Source organism: Varanus komodoensis, unplaced genomic scaffold, assembly GCF_004798865.1.
Source record: "Varanus komodoensis strain SLA01 unplaced genomic scaffold, ASM479886v1 scaffold3, whole genome shotgun sequence".
NCBI classification, from domain to species: domain Eukaryota; kingdom Metazoa; phylum Chordata; class Lepidosauria; order Squamata; family Varanidae; genus Varanus; species Varanus komodoensis.
The window spans coordinates 2,122,892-2,145,506 of record NW_025335761.1 but is presented as its reverse complement, the minus strand read 5'-3'; the positions used below and the strand labels follow the sequence as shown (position 1 = coordinate 2,145,506).

Here is a 22,615-nt window from a genome sequence, read left to right as displayed (position 1 = left end):
TTTTCTCAATGCTTAAAATGCCATAGAAGCATGTAATGTAGAAGGCAGAGATCAGATGGGTAAGAATAATTGTTGCAACTTCTATTGTCTGATAAAGGCTACTTCATTCTCCATAAACCCAGTATGGGAAATGATTTCTTTTTCCTAATCTAATCTTAAATTTCTTATGGATGGGACACAGAAGACTATTAATCCATGTGGGAATAGCACAATCTTTTCAAGGGCATAAGACAGTCTTTCATGCTGTGGGAAAATGTATCCCGCTGACACAGATCAGCGGCAACACAACATAAAAACAGAAGTTGCTTTTACTTGTTCCTTGAAGATACCTTAGCTGCCTTAGACTAGGTCACATCAGTGGTCCATCCAGCTCAGTTCTGTTCAATGATTGGGGGTGGCTCTCCAAGTTTTCAGACAGTGGTACTTCCCATCCCTACTTGCAGATGCTTTGAGTTAAATCTTGGACCGTTTGCACACAAAGGTTGTGCTGTATCACTCAGCTACAAGAAGACAGTTCAGCAAGTCACACCTGTGACTGAAGACGAATGCAAACATGAAAGAAGATCATACACAGCATGCAAAGGCTGATTCCTATGGCATTTTTCTGAACTGGATATCAGGGGGACAGGTGTTCACCTAATTATACCTTATGTAAAAAATAATGTAGACATTTAATTTTCCCATGTTTACTCATTTAGAAACCACAGTGCATCTCAGTTCATCTATTGGTACATTTTTAGAAGTTCTGTTTTAATATGATATGTTTGGGGTAGGCTCTTTTTCATATCTCTTTCAGCTTCGCTCTCTGAATTTCCCAGCCAGCAGAATACAAGCCTGAGCATATGGGCTCTTGCCCTGAGGCATGCAGGAGAAGACATGAGTCACTGAGCTTGGAATTCACTGCACTGCAGTTGCCTCTTCTGAAATTATGGTTTACTGCCTTGGACAGTCTATATACAAACATTTCTGGGGAAAGGCAAATTGTAGGGAGCTGCACCAGACTCTGTTTTCATCCACATGGCAAAGCAGAAGCCTAGCACAATTCTCCTCTTACACAAGAAGATACAGCAGGACTCCCATATTCACATGGCACAGGTCCCAAGACCCCCAGCCGATACCTAAACACCGACTGTAGCGAACACACTGTACATAATACAGTTCTTTTTTTCACAATATCACAGACAGAAGATTTGTTCTGACCATACATCCTAGCAACCTTAGCATACATTTTTTCTTTCCTTATTAAATGGAGAATTTTCACTTCAAAGTAGCACTTAATTTCTTCTCTTTTGGACCGAAGCCAACCATGGTTAAGTGAAACTGTAATAACTGAACCAGCAGTTAAGGGTGTCCTACGATACTTATTTTGGAAAAAATAAAGTAATGTGTGAAGTGGCACATTTCATTCTGAGGTTTCAGCATTTGTAAATTATGGTCTCATTTTCTGAACAATTATGCAAACTAGTCCTTGGGTGCAAAGCTTGAAGAATACTACTAATTTCCTAATTTCCATCCTTTCTCTTTCCATTTGAAAAGATGATGATAAACTCTTCAAATGTATTGTTTATCACCGCAGACTGAAATCTGTGAATCAGGCCTTGGGAAGCACTCTTGGAATTAAGTGGACTTCACAAAATAGTTACAGGGTAAGAGTCAGTTGGTGTCTCTCCACTGTTGGGAAGTTGGGGAACACAGAGACTTTCAATTCCCTGCACTGCAGCCATCTACTGACTCACTGTTCCCAAGGGTCCCCGAACCCTCTGGAGCATGGGCTAGAGGGAGAAATCCCAAAAACCACCCCCTGGTTGTTTTATTTCGGTAGAGAATCACCAATTGGGCACCCTGCTTAGTTTATAGACTAACGTTGCATGTTTCAGAGGATAGATTGGACAACAGTATGTGAAGATAATTCTTCCCTCCTGCATTGGATCAAACAGTCAAAGAATCACTACTGGAACTTCTGCAGGCAATTGTTGGGAAAAATGGGGAGAATATGGAAAACAGGCTGTGTTTACATTTTCTTTTCCTTCTGAAGTAGGGATAGACAACCAGATATCCTCCACATGTTTGGACTACAATTACCATAATCCCTGACCATTATTTATGCTGTCTGAGGATCACTGGAATTGCTGTCCAAAATGTATCTGGAGGTGATCAGGTTGCTTGCTTCTGCTCTGTAGAAATGAAACTCATCTCGGAACAACTGGACTTTGGATATTTTTAGAATATTGGTTTTTAGTAGAAATTATTCCACTGCCTATCTCTTACATGAAAGTCTGAAGATTATTCAGTTACCTCACTATGTAGCAAATTCATCTGGAACAATAAAGCAGTACTACCCCATCAAAGGAAACAAAATGAAAATGAAAATGAAAAATAAATATTTTAGAATTCAAACAAAAAACTTAAAATAAGATGAGCAGCCAAACAAGGTAAGAATGGGGATGAAATAAATAAAAATGAGCGATTGTTCAAGAGCACAAGGTAGATTTATCCTTACATTTGAAAGACAGTGTCCAGGAAAAGACCACTAGAAGGCTGAAGAAAGGGTTAACAAATTTTTTTACTCAGAACATAGTAATGCTAAAGGCTGTATACAGTAGCTATGACCAGTAGATAAGAAGGGTGTTGCTCGCTGATAACCAGGTGATAAATGTCAAGAATGTGAATTTACATTGTGTTCCAAAATGAAAATATAAAAATGCTTTGTCACTATAGGTAAATAAAAGAAATCAGTCACATCTGCAGCTGAAATGTTAGCCAGTCAGGCTAAAGAAGGTGTGAAAAAGGTATTTCAATTGTTCAACAATGTAACTATTGTTAGATTTCAGTTGTTCTTTGCTACTACCTCTTAATGGTATTAACCACTTGCATGCAAGATAATAAAGCTTCCCATCAGTATTTTTGCGTGGCAAATATTTTATTTTGTCAGGACCTCCAGATCAAAATAGGGAGAAGGCGCCAGCCCTTCCTGGGACTAATTAGGCGTCCACCAACAATAGGAACCACCAAGCTAGGAAAACTTGTAGAAAAAGGAAGTTATGTACTATTATTATAATCATGATTACACAGCATTTATATCTTGCCTTTTCCCCTCTTATGGGGAATCTAAGGGGACGTGCACAGTTCCATTTTATCCTTACAGCCATGTGAGGTAGGTCAGACTGAGAGTGAGTGACTGGCCCAAAGTCACTCATGGCCAAGTGCGGACTAGAACCCAGATCCCCCAGTCTGGCACTGCAGCCACCACACCAAACTGGCTCTCAACACACGTAACAAGTGTAATGTCACTGCAGAAAAGTCTTTCTCTCCAGTATCCACCTAACCTCTAAAGGCTACAGGTACAGGAGGTACCTGGCCACATCATAGACTATTAAGGGCCTTAAAGATCAGAACCAGCACTTAGGGCTGTGCTGCATTCTCCATATGAATTGCTTTAAGCATGGACTTCAAACTGATCCTAAGAAAAGCCGCAGTGCCAATCTAGTCCAGCATTGTGTTCCAACAGTTGCCAGCTCGATGTCTGTAGGAAGCACAGAATCACAGCTTAAGTGCAACAGGACCCTCCTGCTCATGTTCTCCGGCAGCTAGTATTAAGAGGCAGGCATACCGCGTCGGAGATTGATGGTAATACACAGCTGTCATGACTAGAACTCATTGATCACCTTGGAATAGATGCAAGTAACTCTATCATGTGAAAACAGCCATATCATATTATCTACCGTATGCAGTGCATATGTGGGGATGCACATGCAAGACTCCCAGCCCTCTGCAATTTTGGGAACTCTGCCTATGATTTGTGTAACCCAGATGTAAGCATGAAGAAAACTCTTGCTTATATTTAGACTTTAAATCTAAGCCTCAGCTTTTCTCCTTGGTGTTCCATAGTTCACTTAATGCATAATTCTCAGTTGATACAACATCTCAATATGTTGACCACAGAAGGGTCTTTGCAAATGTGGATGCCCCTCAAAAGTAAAAGGACACTTTGACAGGTACAAACATCATCCTATTGATACCACTAATGCACTTAGAAGCTTGGTCATTATTCATCCCTGCGTTGTTCTGAGAAGTTAAAGACCATTTCTGTAAGGAAAAAATGCCCAATAAATCTCTTCTCCAATGGTCTAATTTGGAAGCCAAGTCTGCAAATAGATTTTTTTGGCAAGCTATGCAATCCCCGTAATGCTATCTATACATGCCATACAGCAGTTTTATGACAAATGCTTAATTTTATATTCATCCAAGCAACTTTCTGCATTTTAACCTTCAGTTCAGAACATAAATATAAGCACGACAGTTTTATGGGAGAAGAGGGAAAAAAGAGACTACAGATAATTAACTGTTGAATTGTAAAAACACTGATTTATCCTCCTGCTTGTTTTCTTACGCACATAAGCAAACTGAAAACCCCAACCAAAACTTGAGCTAACACAAGTAATGTAAATATTCTTACCCCACAAAGCCATGAAGACTGAGAAGAAGACAGTTGCTGGGTTATCAAAAAGGTGGCTTGCCCGAGCTGTGGCACAAGCAGAGCTTAGCTTCCAGTAGTTACATGTGCTGTCACATAAGGGGCACATGGTGATATTGTTTCTCTGGTCACACATCTCCATGCTGTAGGAAAACAAGCAGTAAATGTTAAAGAACATAACCCATTTTTCAAGCTTGGCTTTTGTGTTGTAATACTCCCTGATTTGTAACTCATATGCAAGGCGTATTCATCTGAATGGTCTGCCACAATTTTTCCATTAAAGCTGCATAAAATGTTGGCAAAAGTGCAAGATGCAAATAATATCAGGAAGATTAAGAAGGCCAGGAAAGTAGTTCTTTCATGTATTCCTTTTCAGTGACTGGCTGACAGTTAAGGTTAACTTAACCACGTACCTACTGTGATGCTATAACTTTGCTGGTTTGTGTCTTGTGATATTGTACTAATCCAAATATTTCTGTGTTTGTACAAAAGTTTTGGCTTGGATGGTTAAATCCTTTAACCAGGGAGACTGCAGAAGAGCATTAAGATCTTTTTATTCAAACCTTCTGAGATCTAAGTCAAGTCAATATAGTCACACAGCTATATTGGTCCAGTGTAAATGTAACACTGCCAGCTTCTGAATCATGGTCAACTGATATCGAGCAGACTACTGGATGCTCCCTAGAAAATCATGTATTGTCCTACCTCCCCTCTGTACATTTTTCGCTTCTGTTACCAGCCTTAACTACCGCTACATTGATATTATCCATAGATAATGCTAATCAGTGTCAGCTGTCAACTAGAGTTTGATACCAGGGTTTGAATCTGGTTCTAAAACTAAACATGGTGATCATGTTTAGCATAGAGCAGATCAACGTAATGTGGTGATGTGGCTACCACTGAAAAGGAAAGGAAAGGGATTCCCTGAGGATGGGGAGGGAATGTGAACTACAACCTATTCTTATTCTCTAAACAATGTTTAAAGGATCTTTTCTGTACATGACCTCTGGCTCTAATTAAAATTTGCCTCTTCCTGGAAATTATAGTAAATAATGAGGTCAAGGCAGCTTAGAAAATTGCAACAGAATTTGTTCCAAGTTGCCCAACACTTGTTTTGTTACTCTCCACGTGAACCCTCTTGCCATATATGCTTCTATATGGGTGTGACAAAAAAATATATAAGGCTGAGCCTTCTTCTGGAACAGCCTAGTCCAATCCTAGGCAGGTTTACTCAGAAGCAAGACCCATTTTGTTCAATGAAGCTTAATTCCTAGTCAGGTCCAAAAAAAAACATGGTTAGGTATTGCCTTCATTAGGGGCAAGCAAATATACAAAAAATTGTGGCTAAGTTTTTGTGATCTCCAGCTGCCGTTATCAGGCAAGATTTAAGCATGTGGAGATAGGAGGAGGAAAAGGTGAAAATCATGAAATCTTGGTGGGTTATGTTCAACTAATAGACACGAGTTTGGAGGTCATTAGTGGTGGTCCAGGATGGAGGGCTTAGTTTTTCCCAGAGTGATCAATGACAGTTATTTTTTTTCTTTCCAGTTTTCCCCTCTCATTTATTTCATCTCCAGGTTGGTGTCGGTAATATGGCTGTGAAAGCTGGACCATAAGGAAGGTTGAGCGCCGAAGAATTGAGGCCTTTGAATTGTGGTGCTGGAGAAGACTCTTGTGAGTCCCTTGGACCGCAAGGCGATCAAACCGGTCAGTTCTAGAGGAGATCAACCCTGACTGCTCTTTAGAAGGCCTGATACTGAAGATGAAACTCAAATACTTTGGCCACCTAATGAGAAGGAAGGACTCCCTGGAGAAGAGCCTAATGCTGGGAACAATAGATGGCAAAAGAAGAAGGGGATGGCAGAGAATGAGGTGGCTAGATGGAGTCACTGAAGCAGTTGGCGTGAGCTTGAGTGGACTCCGGGGGATGGTGGAGGATAGGAAGGCCTGGAGGAATGTTGTTCATGGGGTCGCGGTGGGTTGGACACAACTTCACGACTAGCAACAATGGAACAGAGGGGCTTTGGCTGCCTCTGCCTCTTGAAAACTTCATTTTGAGGCCAACCACCAACTTTCTGTGGGAATCGTGGAGAATGGTGGGACATCCCCCTGGCAGAGCAAGCTCAGTCTGACAGCTGGAGATTAGGATGGAACTTCTACCCCATCCTAAGCCCCTGCTCCTCAGCCTAATGATTTGGCTAGGGCTGCTCTCTTGGTCTTGATCATTTACTGTACTGTATAAAAATCATAAGTTTGCTGAGATGGAAGGAGCATACGTTATGTCAACTAGCCTAGATTTCCTGTCCTGAAAAGAAGACATTTTACAGATTTAACTTCTTTGATTGTCGAGTTCTTAACTTAGACCAGAAGTCTAGGTTTGGGCATGAAATTTACTGGGGAAGACTGAGGACAGCACTTTATCTGAAATGTCTCCTATTTCCAAGCGTGTTAAAAAATACCTTCTTTTAGTACAACTTCTTATAAGGCAGCTTAAAAATCAAAAGCAATAAAAATATCACATGTTCAATAAAAACAATAAAATTGCAGCATAAAAGTATGAAGTCAGTAAAAAGTTGTCTTAAATATTATGCCAGTTCATGTCCATATATGCCTCTCTGAACTTCTTGGAAGACAGGTGGGATATAATATGGAAAAGAAATGACTTTAAATAATTTCTTCTTGTCTTTTGCTCAGTAAACAGGATGAAGAAACATTCCCCTTTTGCCTCAGATCCTTTAAAATGATTCCAGAATGTAAGCACATCGCCCACTCCTTTTATCTATGCTAGACATAAACAGCTCCTTAATCTTTTCTTCACTTGATTTCCTTTTTGGAACTTTATCACATTCTCTCTTGAACCTTTTCTAACCTGTCAACATTTTTCTTGAACTAGAATGCTTGTCGGTTAAGACCAGTGAGTCCTGCAATGAAATGTTGCAGTGTGGAGTGCTGCTGTTTAGGATTCCAGCCATTCCATTCCTTCGTCCCCCAACTTCTGCTCCAACAGAATTCCATGGCTACTAAGCATGCTCAGCCCTCACTAGGCTGGTTTTGGATTCCATCCTTTGCTTTCCTGAAGACTTTTTTTTTCATGCAAGCCTTGGGGTATTTCCAAGCCTTCTGTTATCTCCCTCTTATGTAGCCCGAACATCAGAAAAAGAGGGAATTATGAAGGTCAAAAGCAAGCCATGGTAGGTTTTTAGCCTGTCCTTTAAATCCAATTCCTCCTAATATGTTCTTTAGGTGTTCTAGTCCCTGGTTCTCTTGGTCCCATAATCCCTGACCACCACATATGCTGGAGTCCACCAGCTGGAAGAATCCAGTTTTCCTGAACTTGCCTCCATATGGTATATTTACTTTCATTCGCTTTCAAAAATGAGCTGGGGCCATGCTGCACAACCGGGGCCCAGATAACCGCATGGTCCCCCTCTCCATGTGATTAATGTGTAGAGAGGGCTATCGTTTAGTCATAAAACTAGATCTGGGCTCTAGGTTGACAACTGAGCCCTACTATGAGTGACAGCATTCTGGACCATGACCCTTTAGACTGTAAAGTTTAATGTAGCTCTCTCCCTTCTGTGCTAGTTTTTTACATTCAGGATCTTTTTACTGAGGGGAACATTCAGATATACTGTCTGCCAGAGCCTGAAATGGTACAGTCCAGATTGCTACCACTGCGTCAGTCTACTGCCTCATTGAAACTAATGTACAGAATAGCTCAGAAACAAAGTCTGGCATTAAAGTTGATAGAAAACTAACTCCAGGCAGTGGAAAGTCTTCTATATGACTAAGATCTTTATCCCAACATTTATTATTATTTTTAATTTGGCCATTTTTAAGGGTAGCCCCAAGCTAAACACAGCCTCTGGAAGATATATTTAATATTTTATTGTTATATTCTTCAGAAATTACTTCAGTCAAATACCAAAAGGAAACAAAAATGTTGACTAAAAATGGACATTTGTCACAAATTAGAATTTTCATATTGTTGCAGCACTTAACTAATATATATTATTAGCTTCATTCTATTTCCTGTAGCATATATTGATCTATTCTCAATTAAACATCTGAAAGCTTTAAAATGCCGCTACAGTGAACTAGAACTCTTGAGAGATAAAAAGCAAGTAAGTCGATACCTTTTTCTTGAATAACATCAATTGGTGTCTGAGTATTCACACTGGTAAAGACTTCAAGTTACAAAGAAATGATCATTAAGTGAAGGCAGTAAAAGGTACGACCTCATCAGCTTTGTATCTCAAGCAGTGCAGTATTACACAGGTTTAATTAGAAGTAAGGCCTGTTGATTTCAGTGGGGCTTACTCCCAGATAAATCCATGCATGATTGCAATCTTATTCTTGATTGCGTACAGTGAGCTAATTATGACTTTGGTAGATGAGTATTCACCTGCCTTGATACTTATACTCTTGACCTGTTTGTCTTAGACCACACATTTTGCTTCCTAATTAAAATATTGCTCTTAAATCTTTGGCAGTCTCCCATTTATCTGCTAATGCTTTCATAGATGCTACTTAAGGATTTATCTTTCACATGCAATGCAGATAAAGTAGTGTAAACTACACAGACAGTGTAAAACATATGTACACTTCAATATTCTGTAACTATGGACAGGTATGATTTATACTTAATGAAAAGGCTCTGGCCACAATCCAGGTACGTTTTAAGTACCAAAACCTGTGTAGTGCAAATAGGTACTCAGCACAAGTGGTTCAATGCAAAGAGACTGTGGCTAGCAGTTGGAGAGCTATTCATAATAATTATCCTCATATTGCTGAGACTGGAAGGCCATAAGAGCAGGAAAAAAGTCATGCTGGATCAAACCAATGGTCCATCTAATCCAGCATTCTGTTTGCATAAGGAAAAACCAGCTGCCCACAGGATCCCACAAGGAGAACATGAGTACAACAGCTCAGGTCCCTCAGACATAGGTTCTGGTCATTTTCTTATATAGTTCAAGGAGAAGTAATGGATGGGTTCTCCTTATACAGAGATGGTACTATCTCAGCTGTGTGCACAACCAGCTGTGACAAAGAACTGACAGATCAGGGTGTACATCTGGACATCTAACAACAGTTCAAAAGAACCATGCCATCATAAATGGGCTGGGATCATATGATATTCCAAATTCTGAAAAAAATGTAGTGTGATATATAAGACTACTATGACTGGAAACTTAAAAGAAGATCAAGGTCTCCCATGGTCTTCCATAAAAATAAAGTCAGCCTGACTCTGAGTACACGGAATATTCCCCTTGCCATAAAAGAGAATGTGAAACCTTTGAATACGTGCAGCATAGAAACCCAGGCTTATTTATGTTACCTTGGGATATTCTCATTCACTGTTGCACAACCATACAGGAACACAATAATCCCCACGATGGAAGCTGGAATAAGCATTTGTGTATAAACTCCCAGCCAGGCAAAATACAGTCCAATCTTTTCCCCAAAGTACTTTCTGAAATACATTGAAGACAGAAAACATTGTGTAATGCATACTATTTCTTAAACCATATCACAGTTAAAATTATGAATCACAGAGGAGGTTTGACTTTGAAGGAGAAAATAAGCCCTGCTGATTAGCTGGAATGCATTTCCCCTTGGAGATATATTGATGGCTTGGAAAAAATCCAGGACTGGGGGCACTAAGTAAGTCCTTCACTCCTGTTTATCAAGCAGCCCTGCCCTTCTGTTTCTATAGGTATCCTGGCTACTATAGGACAGAGATTGCTTCCCCAGCTCTGAAGTAATGACAAACTGGTTAACAGTTATGATGACATCAGTCATGGGCCTCAGGCTCATATCATAGCTCAGGTTTCTCTCTCACTTCCCCTTGTCCTTCCTCTGTATGCAAATACAATATAGGGACATTAGCAGCTTCTGCTACCAGGTAGCAGCAATCCAGTTGTCCCTGAATCTGAAATCAGCAAGTATGATTTGCCCACAATCTGGGATCCCAAACAATGGTTTGATCCTGATTTGAAGCCCTAGTTTGTGTGCAAATCATACTTTGACCAAATCATATTTTGCTACATTTGGATACAGCGCAAATTGCAGTTTTCTGTTAAATAGTGGCAGAACCTTCTTATCTTTTCCTCTGACACACAGAGGAAGAGGAGGAGAAAGCAGAAATGACAAACCATTTCTTTTCTTGCTTTCTAGTGTACAAACCCTCCTATTAAAAAAGGCAACATGTACAGTGGTACCTTGGCACACGAACGCCTCAGTTCACGACCAAATCAGGTTGCGAACAGAAATTTCAGAAAAATTTTGCCTCAGGTTGCGAACTCCGCATCATCTTCCCTGCACGAGTGCGGCGGGGGGGGGGGGGGGGGGGAATGGCCGCAATTGCACCCATCTTCCCTGCCTGAGCGTGACTGTGATCGTGCCCATCTATGGCTGCGGTTGCGCTCAGGCAGAGAACACGGCGCAACTGCGGTCATGCAGAGAGGGGGGGAATGGCTGTGATCGTGCTCGGAGGTAGGGTGATGGCTGTGATCTTTGTTGTTGTTTGTCACTTTGCTTCAAATTTTTGTGATTAAAAAAAAAGTTACAGAATGGATTAACCTTATTTACATTGAACCTTAAGGGGAAATTTGACTTGGCTCACGACCAATTTGGGTCACGACCAGAGTCCTGGAACGGATTAAGTTCGTGAGCAAAGGTACCACTGTAATTCTGATTCTAGGCAAAGAGACTTTGATAAGTCTTTACTTTATTTTGTGTAAATGTATGTGATAACTGGTGGTGTGCATTATATTGAGGTATTTGGTCAAGAGAAGAAAGAATGAAGTGGGAGTTTAGGGAGAAAGAAGCTATTGCCTGCTGACATTTTCTAGTGAAGCTTTCAGTAAGTCAAAGTGAAGTGCTAATGAGTACTAGCTGACATTCCATTGCAATCACCAACTTTGAACTAATGAGGTGATACTTGAATTAGAGGATTGGTCTTGGCAGACCATAACAGCAATATAAAGACACCTGCAGGGTTCCCCAAAGTTGCAGCTCCACAGGAATGACTGATGTTGCAAGGCAGTAAATGCTGTTTGCTCTGTAAGTTCAGGCTAGGTATAAAGCCGGGGTTGCCAGATTTCTTCTTTACATTTAAGTTCACTGATGAAGAGGGATGCAGTGAGTGGACCAGGCACGCACTCTTTTCTGACTTTCCAGGGCTGTGAGTCATCGGATTCTGAAGAAGACACAGAGCAGGGAGCAGTGGGAGGGCAGGAGGATCAAAGGAGCTTTTGATTTCAGGAAAGGAGGGAGACCTGCTGCCTTATCTTGTCCCTGACCCTGTGAGGAAGTGTCAGGAGAGGCAAGCTACTCAGTTAGTTACATCTCACAGGCTGGATTCCAGCAGTGGGAGCCACCTTGAGTGTTAAGGTTACAACAGAATAACTAAGGTGGAGGGACTGGGGAAATCTGCCAGTTTGGATTCAATTCTCTTTACATGAGCAGAGGATTATCTTCAGCTTCTTAGGAGCCTATTTAGAATCAAGTTGTCTGGAAGTGCCACCAAAGATCTGCCTTGTAAGGGGTTTTGGAGACTGAAGACATGGAAGGAAGGGTTTGGCTCATGACAACAGAGATGAATCAGCCATGCCCTAATTTATAGAGTTGTAGCAGTACAAATTGTAGGGAGAATGACAATGGACACTGCCGTGAGCTCCGAAGAGGAAGGACTGGGTATAAATTTAATGAATAGTAAAACAAGCATGTTCTTAACTCTGGGGAAGGGTCATAGTGCAGTGGTAGAATGTGAGCTTTGCAGAAGGTCCTGGGTGCAAACCCAACACCCAGGTACCACTCAGAACAATCCACAAGAAGCCTGGAGAGACAACACTGAGTGACACAGAAAAGCACTCAGTATAAGGTAGGTTTCTATGTGGAGGAACAAGATGGCTGCCAAACAGGCAGAAGATGCCACATTTACTTCATCTTCCACTTCACTGGCAGACTTTTCTAGAAAGAAGGCTTATGCATATTTAAATAAATAAAAATAAGTATGTTTAAAGGGAAAGAGCAAATATTCAAATCCGCAAAAGTCAACTATGTCTAGATAAAGGGCAAATTTTTGGTTGCAATGTAGCAACTCTCACTGAAGTACTAAGGAGATAATGTGTTTGTCCAAACTAGGGGAACAATGACAGCTGGTGTACATAAGAGCTGACTGAGGAAAGCACAGAGCAAAGGAGCTAAGCCATGATGCAGAAAGCTGTGGCTTGGAAGGGGATTAAGCAGATACAGTGACTGAGGCATCCAGATTTGGCTGAGTGGTGCATGGAAGGTCTAGTAAAGTTTAGAAAGGGGATGTACAATGCTGCAAGTTTGAGAACCACAGGACTAGAAGGATCATGGAATGACCAAACCCATGTTATTATTGGCCTGATTCTATTGCTGTTTAAGATTCATGTACTGTATTTCTAGTACATTTGCTGAAAAGAAAAACAATCCCATTCTGGTTTTGAAAAGCCCGTTTTGCCCCAGTTTGCACCATTGTTGGTTGAGGAACCAGAGACAGGCAGAGAATCACCATGTGGTCAGGGCAACTTGGAATGTCCTCAGAAGCCTCATGTTCCATTTCCAGTTTTTTTGGGAACAGTTGACTTCAGGCTTCTAGATAGCCTGTTTTTGCAAGACAGTGTTTCACAGCCAAAATGGCAGCTTTGGAAACATTCAGGAAGAAAATGTGCAAATATCTGGGCAGAACAAAGAAGCAACTGTTTACTAAATATATGGATTGTTTTCCAGATAGCTGCAGACCTGCTCCCTCCCTCCCTCCCTCCCTCCCTCCCTCTCTCTCTCTCTCTCACACACACACACACACACACACACTCTGAATGCAGAAGCTGATTGGAAGTGCTCTTAGCCAATTCTTCAAGGATTTTCTTGAGCCACCAGCTGAGTGGGTGGTATACCCACTGCTTACCATCCCTGTGAAGATACCAACTCACATCAAGAGCATTTTGCAGAGGGACATTCTCACAGCGCAGATTAGGTCAATGATGTAGTAGCCTTGTGCTTTAGGAGCTTTGACAAACAGCAATGTGAATACTTGCAACTACATTCCTGATACATTGCAAGATATAAATTACTAAAGGTTTTGAGATATACTACCTATATTTCATAGATTTAATTGAATTTCCCAGAAATATTGCTACTTTTTTGGTTTGGGTAAGGATTTGGGAGGAATCTGTTTGGGTGCTGAGAATCTGTCAGATTCCCTGTGCTCACTTCCCTGGACTCTGCTCTGCTTTGTTGCAGCTGTAAGTTCCATGGTTGCTGTTTCTTCATAACACCAACAAAAATAGAGCCATGGAATATATTAAAAGAGGTGTTACCTTTAGCATATTGTGAAGTGGACCTCTGAAAGTCAAACAAGGGAGAAGAAATGCATTCCAAAGCAGCACACCACAACTAGTTTGATGTATGCTGCATTTCAGAACTACTACATCTCTCTCTCTCTCAACATGCCCCCCCAACATCCCTCTCTCTGATCAGCGTCCCCTTCTTCCTCTTCCTTCTCATCTTTTTATCTCATGTACACAGACACTGAAGCACTTAAAAGAGATTTCCAAATCAGGGTAATGCCCTGATTTTAACACATGAAGTACCTCTAGGTTTCAAAGTCCATACCTCACTAGGTCAATTGGCTGGTACTTATAAAAGATGCCATAGCTTGCCCACTCCTCACATAGGAGCTGTAAAAGAAGTGAAAATGAAAGTGAAAATCACAAGCAAGCAGTTCTTTCCTTTGACTCCACTGCTGAGTTCATGTTGTCCTCTATGTCACCATTTTGATGTTTTTGTGTTCCCAATACATACCATTTGCATTAAGTATTGAACATGCTTGGTGGTTTGGCTCCCTGACAGCTTCTTGCATTAATCTATAAGAGGGCTGGATGGCAGACATAAGGGGTGGGAGGAAGCAAGTAAGGCTCTGATGCTATGATTTGTAGCGATGCATAAACCAGAAAGGCTCTTAATAGATCTGGAAGATGCCTATATTTTGAGTAACTGGTGAGGGTGAGCCAGAGGGAACTGGCTTTCAATCACCAAACGGATTTTATGCTTCCGTATGCAAGATGCACACTGAACCTATGAGCAGAAAAACAACATGTTTATTAATTTATTTTAGACACAGGATATTCTAAAATAAAGGCCAGGGACAGTATATACTCATAAAATCAATACAAAGAAGACTGAATTTGCAGCAGGAGACAAGTTATATTTTTAGGTTGATTCTTCTTCCCGGTGTAATAATAAAGGTGACCAAACCTGCTTGTGCTTGGTAAATTGTTGGCAGTTCTCAGTAGTTACAGTGGCCCTTTCTGGATGTGCAACTCTGTTCCACCTCCATTTTTCAGATACTCTATTTAAATTATGGATATTGATTTTTACTTTTGTTTGGTTACAGCCAAGGACTTTAATAGTTCCAAGTAAACATATATCTTACCACCAAGTATTTTTTATTTGCACCTGAACTCCTTAATGCAAATCTATGTGGGTTCAAATTTGGGAATTGGTTTTATATGAGATGCATAGTGTTTTAAATATTTGATAATGGTAGGGGCTGACCATGCTCCTTGGTGCTGTGGAAAAAGCAAGCGCCTGGAATTTTCACTATTGCAGCTTTTATTCCAATAACCCAATTCTAATTTATTATACCAAAATTTAACTTTTGAAACAATCAAAATCTCCTAATTTCCCTTGTTTTTCGGGACAACAAATGTTACATTTAAGACTTTTGGACTGATCGCACCATTTAACTAGAACTAGGTGAAACTAACAGTGTCTGTCTGCCAGAAGAATGGGCACTATGGGCAAAACATACTTCCACTCTCCTTGCAGTCGCCTTTCTCATTCTCCCACCCATGTTCCACAAAATCTGCTGCAGAGGGTTGGGGAAACTTCTGGACCAGACTGGGGGGCTGCGGAGAGGAGAAGATGGAAGTTTGCTCACGTGACACTGCGGAACAAACTGCAGTTTGGATAATGTGGTAATGAAAGCGCGCTTGCCCAGGTCAGTTTTATGGAAAACACTGGTGAAGGGGATAGCTGTTCCACTACATTTATTTTGTGACTCTATCTGTGCAATTAAACCATGAAATTGGGAGCAGTTATTTTATTCCCAGTTCCCAGGCGGTTGATACAATAGTTGTATCAAGTGTATTAGACCTATAGCAGGCTTATTTCCTGGTGGTAGTAAAATTGATCTAGGTACATCAGAATATCTCCCTGCCATTATTTTAGGACTTCAGCAATAGTATACTTCAGCCCTTTACTTCACAAATCAAAGGCACTGCGCGTGAACTTGAAAATGAATAGCTAAGGTCACAGAGCTCTTCTGGATTTACGCTGTGGTGCCTAAGATCAGAAAGAATTCCTTCGCTGTGGGGTATGTGCAAAATATCACAAGGCCAACAACAACAAAGAGTGTTAATAAACAGGTGCAACTGCCTGTAGCGCTCAATGCCACAGCTAATTAGATTCTCAATTATTTATTATGGAAACACAAAATGAATTAATACTATTGGGTAGTCCCCAACCTACATGACTGACAGTTTGTGTTGATCCTGAGTTACTGTGAAAGGCCAGTATGTTCTGGACTTCAGCTTAAAAAAAAGCTCTGTACCTTTCTTGGAGCTCCTCAGAATAACAACAAATTACTTTAGGATCATTTGCAAAACTGAGGTTTAGACGAAGTAGAATGCCCCAATCTGACATTCGGTTATGTAAATTGCTTTTTGCCCATTAATATTTTTCTGTGTAAACAACATTCTATGTTTAGCCAAACTTTAGATTACTGAAAAGATTATATTTTTTGTTATGCCCAGTGCCTGCTATGTTTACAGGTAATACTAAACACAGTTTAGCATCTTGAACCTTCCCTCCCCTCCAGTACAGCTGTGAGAAATTTGGAAGCCTTTATTTCTATTTTGGACTAACTGTAATCTATTGTGACAGTATAGATAAGCTGAAGATAACTATAGTTTACTCTCATAAGCCAACTATAGTTTATCATAATAATCCAACCTATAATAAGCCAACCTTAGTCTTTTCTTTATGAAGCTGGCTTGTTTCATTACATTATACTTAAGATTAACTGCAGTTTAAGATGTGGACTTAGGGGTTAGAATCTAGGGAACAGATTTTGAATACATCTATTCATTCAAAAACATTCAGTAAGAGGTGTAGATATTATGGCAATGTCTTGGAGGGTCTAAGCCAGGAAAAGATTGCTTTTAAAGGTTCTGCCTTTGCACCAGCAGCACAGGAAGAGTCACTTTTTAATAAAGTACTCTGGTGTTGATAGGTGGGCATACTTTTACAGCCTGATTCAGGGGCTCTTTGCTTGCTTACACAATCCACTGTATCCACTGTGATGTAGTGGTTAAGAGTGCTGGACTGGAACTTTGGAGATCTTGATTCTAGTCCCCACTCAGCCATGAAACTCACTGGGTGAATTTGGACCAGTCACAGACTCTCAGCCTAACCTACCTCACAGAGTTGTTGTTGTTATGAGGATAAAATGGAGAGGAGCAAGGCCTTGTAAACTGCCTTCAGTTCCTTGCAAGAGGAAGAAAAGTGGAGTATGTAATGCAACAATAGCAATAATCTTCAGATATGAATTGGGAAACATTTTTAACCAGATCTTAATCTATAAAGCCCCAGACAGTTTGGGAACACAATAGAGCTTCCATATAGCCTGAAGTGCTTGATTCTGCTTAAGTTTGGAAGCTAATCAGGATTAAGCCTGGTTGAAATCTGGATGGGTGATTTAAAATACTGTGAATTGCCTAGAATGCTTCAGCTATGGGCAGTATAGGAATGTGATGCAACAACAACAGCAGCAGTAAGAAAAAGAAGGCAGCAAAACTTTCTAAATTCTAAAATATTCTCATATTACACAAGTTACATCACACCCCTTCAGTTCAGAATGCCTGACTTGTATTTACACACTTGCTAAAGTCAGTGGAAATTACAATCAGTTGGCAGTGCAGAGTCTGCATGTACTCCCCACCACCACCCGTCTCTGAACAAAAGGCAGAAGAAAGAAAAAGTGAGTAAATACTGGAAGGATGCAACAGTTCACTTCTGTGCATGATTATTGGAAATAGGTTCCATTACTTGCACTTCCAACTTCCAAGCAAACTGGAAGAACAGTGGCCTTAGAAATGTGTCGGCCTGATGTCTTCCACATGCACAGAAACAACCTGCCAGAACAACTTGTCCAAACTGCTACCAGCCTCTTCCCGGCCCTGGCTCTGTGATACTGGAATATGCTCCCTGTCTCTTGCTGCTTGGAGCGGTCCTTTGGATGGCTGGCTGACCTTGATGGCTAGCATGTATCTATACTGTATTTTCTGCTAGAGTGAGTGCAACATTTAAACGTGACTCTCCTGCACAGCACTGCTTGCCTTCCTGTGAAATCTTGGCAACTGTTCAAAGCCCAACAGGTGACTCTTGAAGCGGACACACTTTAGAACTTGCTGAGTCCTCCTAGATCAACTTACCTTTCTGTCATTGGGCTCAGCATGTTCACCTTCATAATCACCCTTAAGAAAAAAAGACAACCAGTGTTAATTAACAGATCACACCCAAAGATGGCAGGCATGCCTTTCCAGGGTAATGGTTGACGATCAGAAAACAAGCCTAGACAAAGTAGCCTGCTAATTTCAAGGTAGACATCCTGGACTGTTGAAGACTTCTGGTTCTGTGGGCGCATGAAGACTATGAAAAGAGCAGTACTGCCTAACTTTTCACTACAAGCCCCTCCCACTTGCACATCTGCCCTTATGGTAGTAGGAAGCAATGAGGCTCAGAGAGATTTACACTGTAATCAACCCAAAAGCACCATCTTACGATCAAAATATATGTGATCTATGCATATGTATATGTAATATACACCTATGTAATACTTATCATGTAATTGCCTGGTATGCTTCCTTCTTTCAGCCCAAAGCAACCACACAGACTGCCTTTTTCAACAGGTGACCATCATTAGAATGGGAAGAGACTGACTAATCTTTTCCTTTGCCTTGATTTTGTGAGTCTAGGTCCCCTGGGAGATAGCAGTCCTCATTTTGTTTTGCTCCTGGGGCTGAACACTGTTGGGGGTGGGGGGACAGGTAAGGTTGAACACTGGTTGAACGGTAGGATTAATATGTCTCTTTTTGTGCTAGCCACCCACTGGAGATCACTATGTGGGTGACTGGGGATAAAACCATATAATTAACATTGTGTGTGGTTTAAGCCTGCTTTTCCCCACAGGATGCTCCCAAATGCAGAAGGATTGCAGAATATGCTTGGCCAGCATTTTACTCTTTAATCTTCTGATTAACTAGCATCAGCTAATGACAGGTGTGATGCAGTAATGCAAGATCTCCTCCTTGGTGTTTTACAGGCAACAGGATCCTACTCCTTCAGCAGGTTCTGATAATGCAGATTGTTGCCTACAAAATCTCTTGCTACAATAAATCTTTATAATCTTTTAAGGTGCCAGCAGTTTCTTTGGCTTAGTTTGCAAAATCCACAAAACAGCTGTCAGAGGGTGAAATGTTATTTCAAAAGGAAGGGTCAAACCAATTCCTTTATTTAAAAAAATCCTGGGTCCAGAAATATTTTCCTACATTTGTCAGAAAGTGATTAATAACCAGTAGTTTGCAATGCATTGCTTTAATGAAATGGAAGGAAACTAAACTAGTGGGCCAGATGCATTCCCAAGACCACAGGGAAGTGACTTCCGCACTACGGAAATGCATGATTTTGGCTTTAGTGGGCCAAATAATAAAACATTCCATGAAACATATATGCCTTTGCTGCTCTTGTTACTATTACCATTACCACCACTCACCCACAGATACACTAGTAATTAATTACATTCCTTAATATTAACATTAGTTGCATCTATTTGGGTACTCTACTGTGAATATGAAATAAGTTGGCCATCCTTGCACAGACATTAATGTGAATCTACAGCATGTGTTTCAGGGTACAAACAGTTAGCATAAATACCTAAACTGCCTCTCCACTCAGAATTGTCCACACCATCATGAACATTGCAATTGTCAAGAGATTTAGTTCAGGATGTCAAGAGATTTAGTTCAGGAAACCAGCTAGATAGTGCCACAAATATAGATACAGAATGTAGCCTAAACAGTCCCAATGACCTTGACAGGAGAAAGTCAAAAGCCTGGCTCTTGCTGGGTTGGTCCTTTGCTGAGTCATTTTTACGGCTGTGTTTTATATAAAACTAAAGGAGATTATTCCTTGTGCTACAGCACCCATTCAAAGTCGGCAGCTGTATTCCTGAAGAAATTGCTCAGACATAATATAGAAGTAGTGCAGGACACTGGGCTCATGAAACGCTGGAGATGTTTAGGATAGTGCCATTCATACCAAACGCATTAAGGATTCTTGGTATCAGTTTGTAGAAACATAAAATATATTCCAAGTCCACTTACATCATGCAAGGGATATGCAGCACTGTAAACGCCATTGGCAAGCAGACTGGTGATCCCTGGAAAAACAAGAGAGGATATCTATTTATGCTTCCAAGTCTGAATTCCCTCAAGTCAACCCATATTGTGGAGATTTCTCCCTCAAAACATCAGTAACTTTGCAAGGTAATGAATCTTGTCCCATTTCATTTGTCTCCACATCTTTTGACTGTATAGAATATTAAACATGATTCATTTTAAGAAATGGAAAGCTGTAGAGAATCAGAGGAAGGTAAACATTTCAGAGTCAAGAGCTGGAAACTGACTTGGAATTAATTATTACAATAAATTAGACACCCTGAAGCTTTAAGTTGGATTTGAAAAAGCAGACCCATAGATGTGGAAGTGTAGCAAAAGGCAAGGTTGTTAGAAAAAAGAGTTCAGCTGGGATTGACTGTTTGGGCAACACACACACACACACCCCTCCACCATACACTCTCACAGTCATACCAAGAGTTTTAAAATCAGATTTAAGCTTGATTAGAAAAGCTGGCTGGAAAGCCTTTGAAAAGACCTTGACATAATACTTACCATATTTACCACATTTTCCGCTTTTATTTAAAAGGGTAGTTTCCTTCTTTCTTCCCTCTCCTTTCCCTGTTTACACATTTGTCTATTAGTTATATGATTGAGCAGATACAAAGCTTGTGTGATGGGGATTCTTGAAGAAGTATATGCTATCTCTTGAGGGGTATACTGTTTAATTTTGGAATTAAGTGAGAGCTTACGTATGATGTTGTAAGTATAGCTGGGATTGCGCAATGAGCGAAGAATGGGCTTAGAAATTTTAAGCTGCAATAGAATGCCAGTGACTGCTAGCTTGGTCACAGACTCCTGAAGAGTACACTATTGATTCCTAGATATGTTTTGCATTACAGCTGCTGGCATTAATATAGCTACTTCCAAATATGGCATACCTGACAGACTTTGAAAGGGTCATGTTACCTCGGGAAACACGCTGGGTGATTCTGATGCCCTATCTTTAACGTGGGCTTGGTTCTAATCAGTAAAACTGATAGTGAAAAAGCAATATGAAAATAGGCCAATGTGGACATGGTCATGGTAACAAAGCATTGGAAGGGAATAAAAAATATGTGATGTTCTAGGATAAGGTGTCTTCCATGGAGGGAGAATATTCTCATTTCCCACCCCCCCACCCCGCCCTCCAACTAAGTTCCTTAAGGGCACAATCCTATACATGTTTAGTCAGAACAAGGTTCCTACAACATGCAGCCTTCCCCAGCTAGCTGGGGAAAACTGGGAGTTACAGGTTTTTTTTCTGTCTTCACATGCATAGTAGTGTACCATGAAACATACAATTTGTATTTTCCTAATCACTGTTTCATTAAAAGTATTTCTCCTGGTTGGGGAACATGATGGTTGCCTTTGCTGTGGCAACCAGTACTATTTCCAGTTGCATGCTGGGATTCTGTCCTATTCTATATTGCAGCTGAATTGTCTGCATGGCATTCTGGGAATTCATGCTCAACAGAATTGCTTGCTTCTGGAAATAACCTATCAAGAAACTGGGATACCCTGAACAAATTCACTGAGAAGACCAAAGCATGCATTCAAATGACTTCAATGGTCAAGCAAACTTGCCACTGAATTTGTTTACTTTACAGTAAACAAATACAGAAATAGCATACACATACAAACTAATTTGTGATCAACAATGAAATAGCAACCTTAGTGAATTCCTTAAGCCCATCAAGTCTTCCGCCACTATTTATTTCCAGTCTGAAAATAGCAAAGTGTAGGTGATTATTTGGCCAAGAAAAACCTATGATCAGTGTTATTATCTAAGTGGAGCTGTATGTTACTGATTTAAATAGTAAATAAAGGGTCAAGTCTATAAAATGTCAAAGACAACCAGTAGAGTTATTAAAAGCTCTCAGTTCACCAGAAGCTTGGATCAGGCTATTTAAAAAAAGAAGAAAAAAATGCCAACAAAGCTCATTTGTCAAACATCATAAATTATTTGCACAGTGGCCTTTCTGCCCACAGGAAGCAACCACAACTCTAAGCATACTGTTAAGCATTAAAAGGATGAAAGTACAAACCCGTATTTTGACAACAGGTGTGCCCAATGCCAAATGGTGGCAATTGCCAGGCTCCTGCCAATGTTATAGGCATGGAAAATCTATGGACCCAGAGCCCACAGAAAAAAACTTAAGGGTACTGATGCTGTTAGTCCATCTATTGTCTCCCAAGTGAATGAATGCTTTGAGGGCAAAGGGCACTCTGAGCACCAATGACCAAAAAGCGGAGAAAACTTGAACTAGATTTTGAGAAGAGTGACTTCTTGGATGAACCCTGAATCAACATATACTGTTAGAGCACTGGAGGTTTTTAAAGACAGGACCAAAACTCCACTGGGGAAGTAGTGCCATCTATATTACTGATGAGCATAACCAAATTCTAAACAGTGATACTTTGTCAGAATGATACAGGCCCCAATGGCATGACATTTATTTATTTCATTTGCAGAAAGTGCTGAATTGATCTTTTTCTTTAAATCAAGCTATGCACACTGGGGTTTAACCCACATCCACATCTGATGGAAGGAATACATAATTCATTAGACCACTTTCTTTGTTAATGTAGCTCTGACTCTTAGGTCTGT

The 22,615-nt window shown here is 40.5% G+C and overlaps 1 protein-coding gene across 1 annotated transcript in view; it reads right to left on the bottom strand.

The window, feature by feature from the left end:
• ANO1 (anoctamin 1) overlaps positions 1–22,615 on the bottom strand; it is a 155,601-nt gene that overhangs the window by 45,583 nt on the left and 87,403 nt on the right. The window contains exons 9-14 of the mRNA XM_044436660.1: positions 20,521–20,586; positions 19,954–20,009; positions 18,004–18,045; positions 14,123–14,187; positions 9,813–9,947; positions 4,457–4,617 (exon numbers count right to left, since the gene is read on the bottom strand). Of these exons, the coding sequence (XP_044292595.1) occupies positions 4,457–4,617; positions 9,813–9,947; positions 14,123–14,187; positions 18,004–18,045; positions 19,954–20,009; positions 20,521–20,586 (525 nt within the window). The remainder of the gene's footprint in view (positions 1–4,456; positions 4,618–9,812; positions 9,948–14,122; positions 14,188–18,003; positions 18,046–19,953; positions 20,010–20,520; positions 20,587–22,615) is intronic.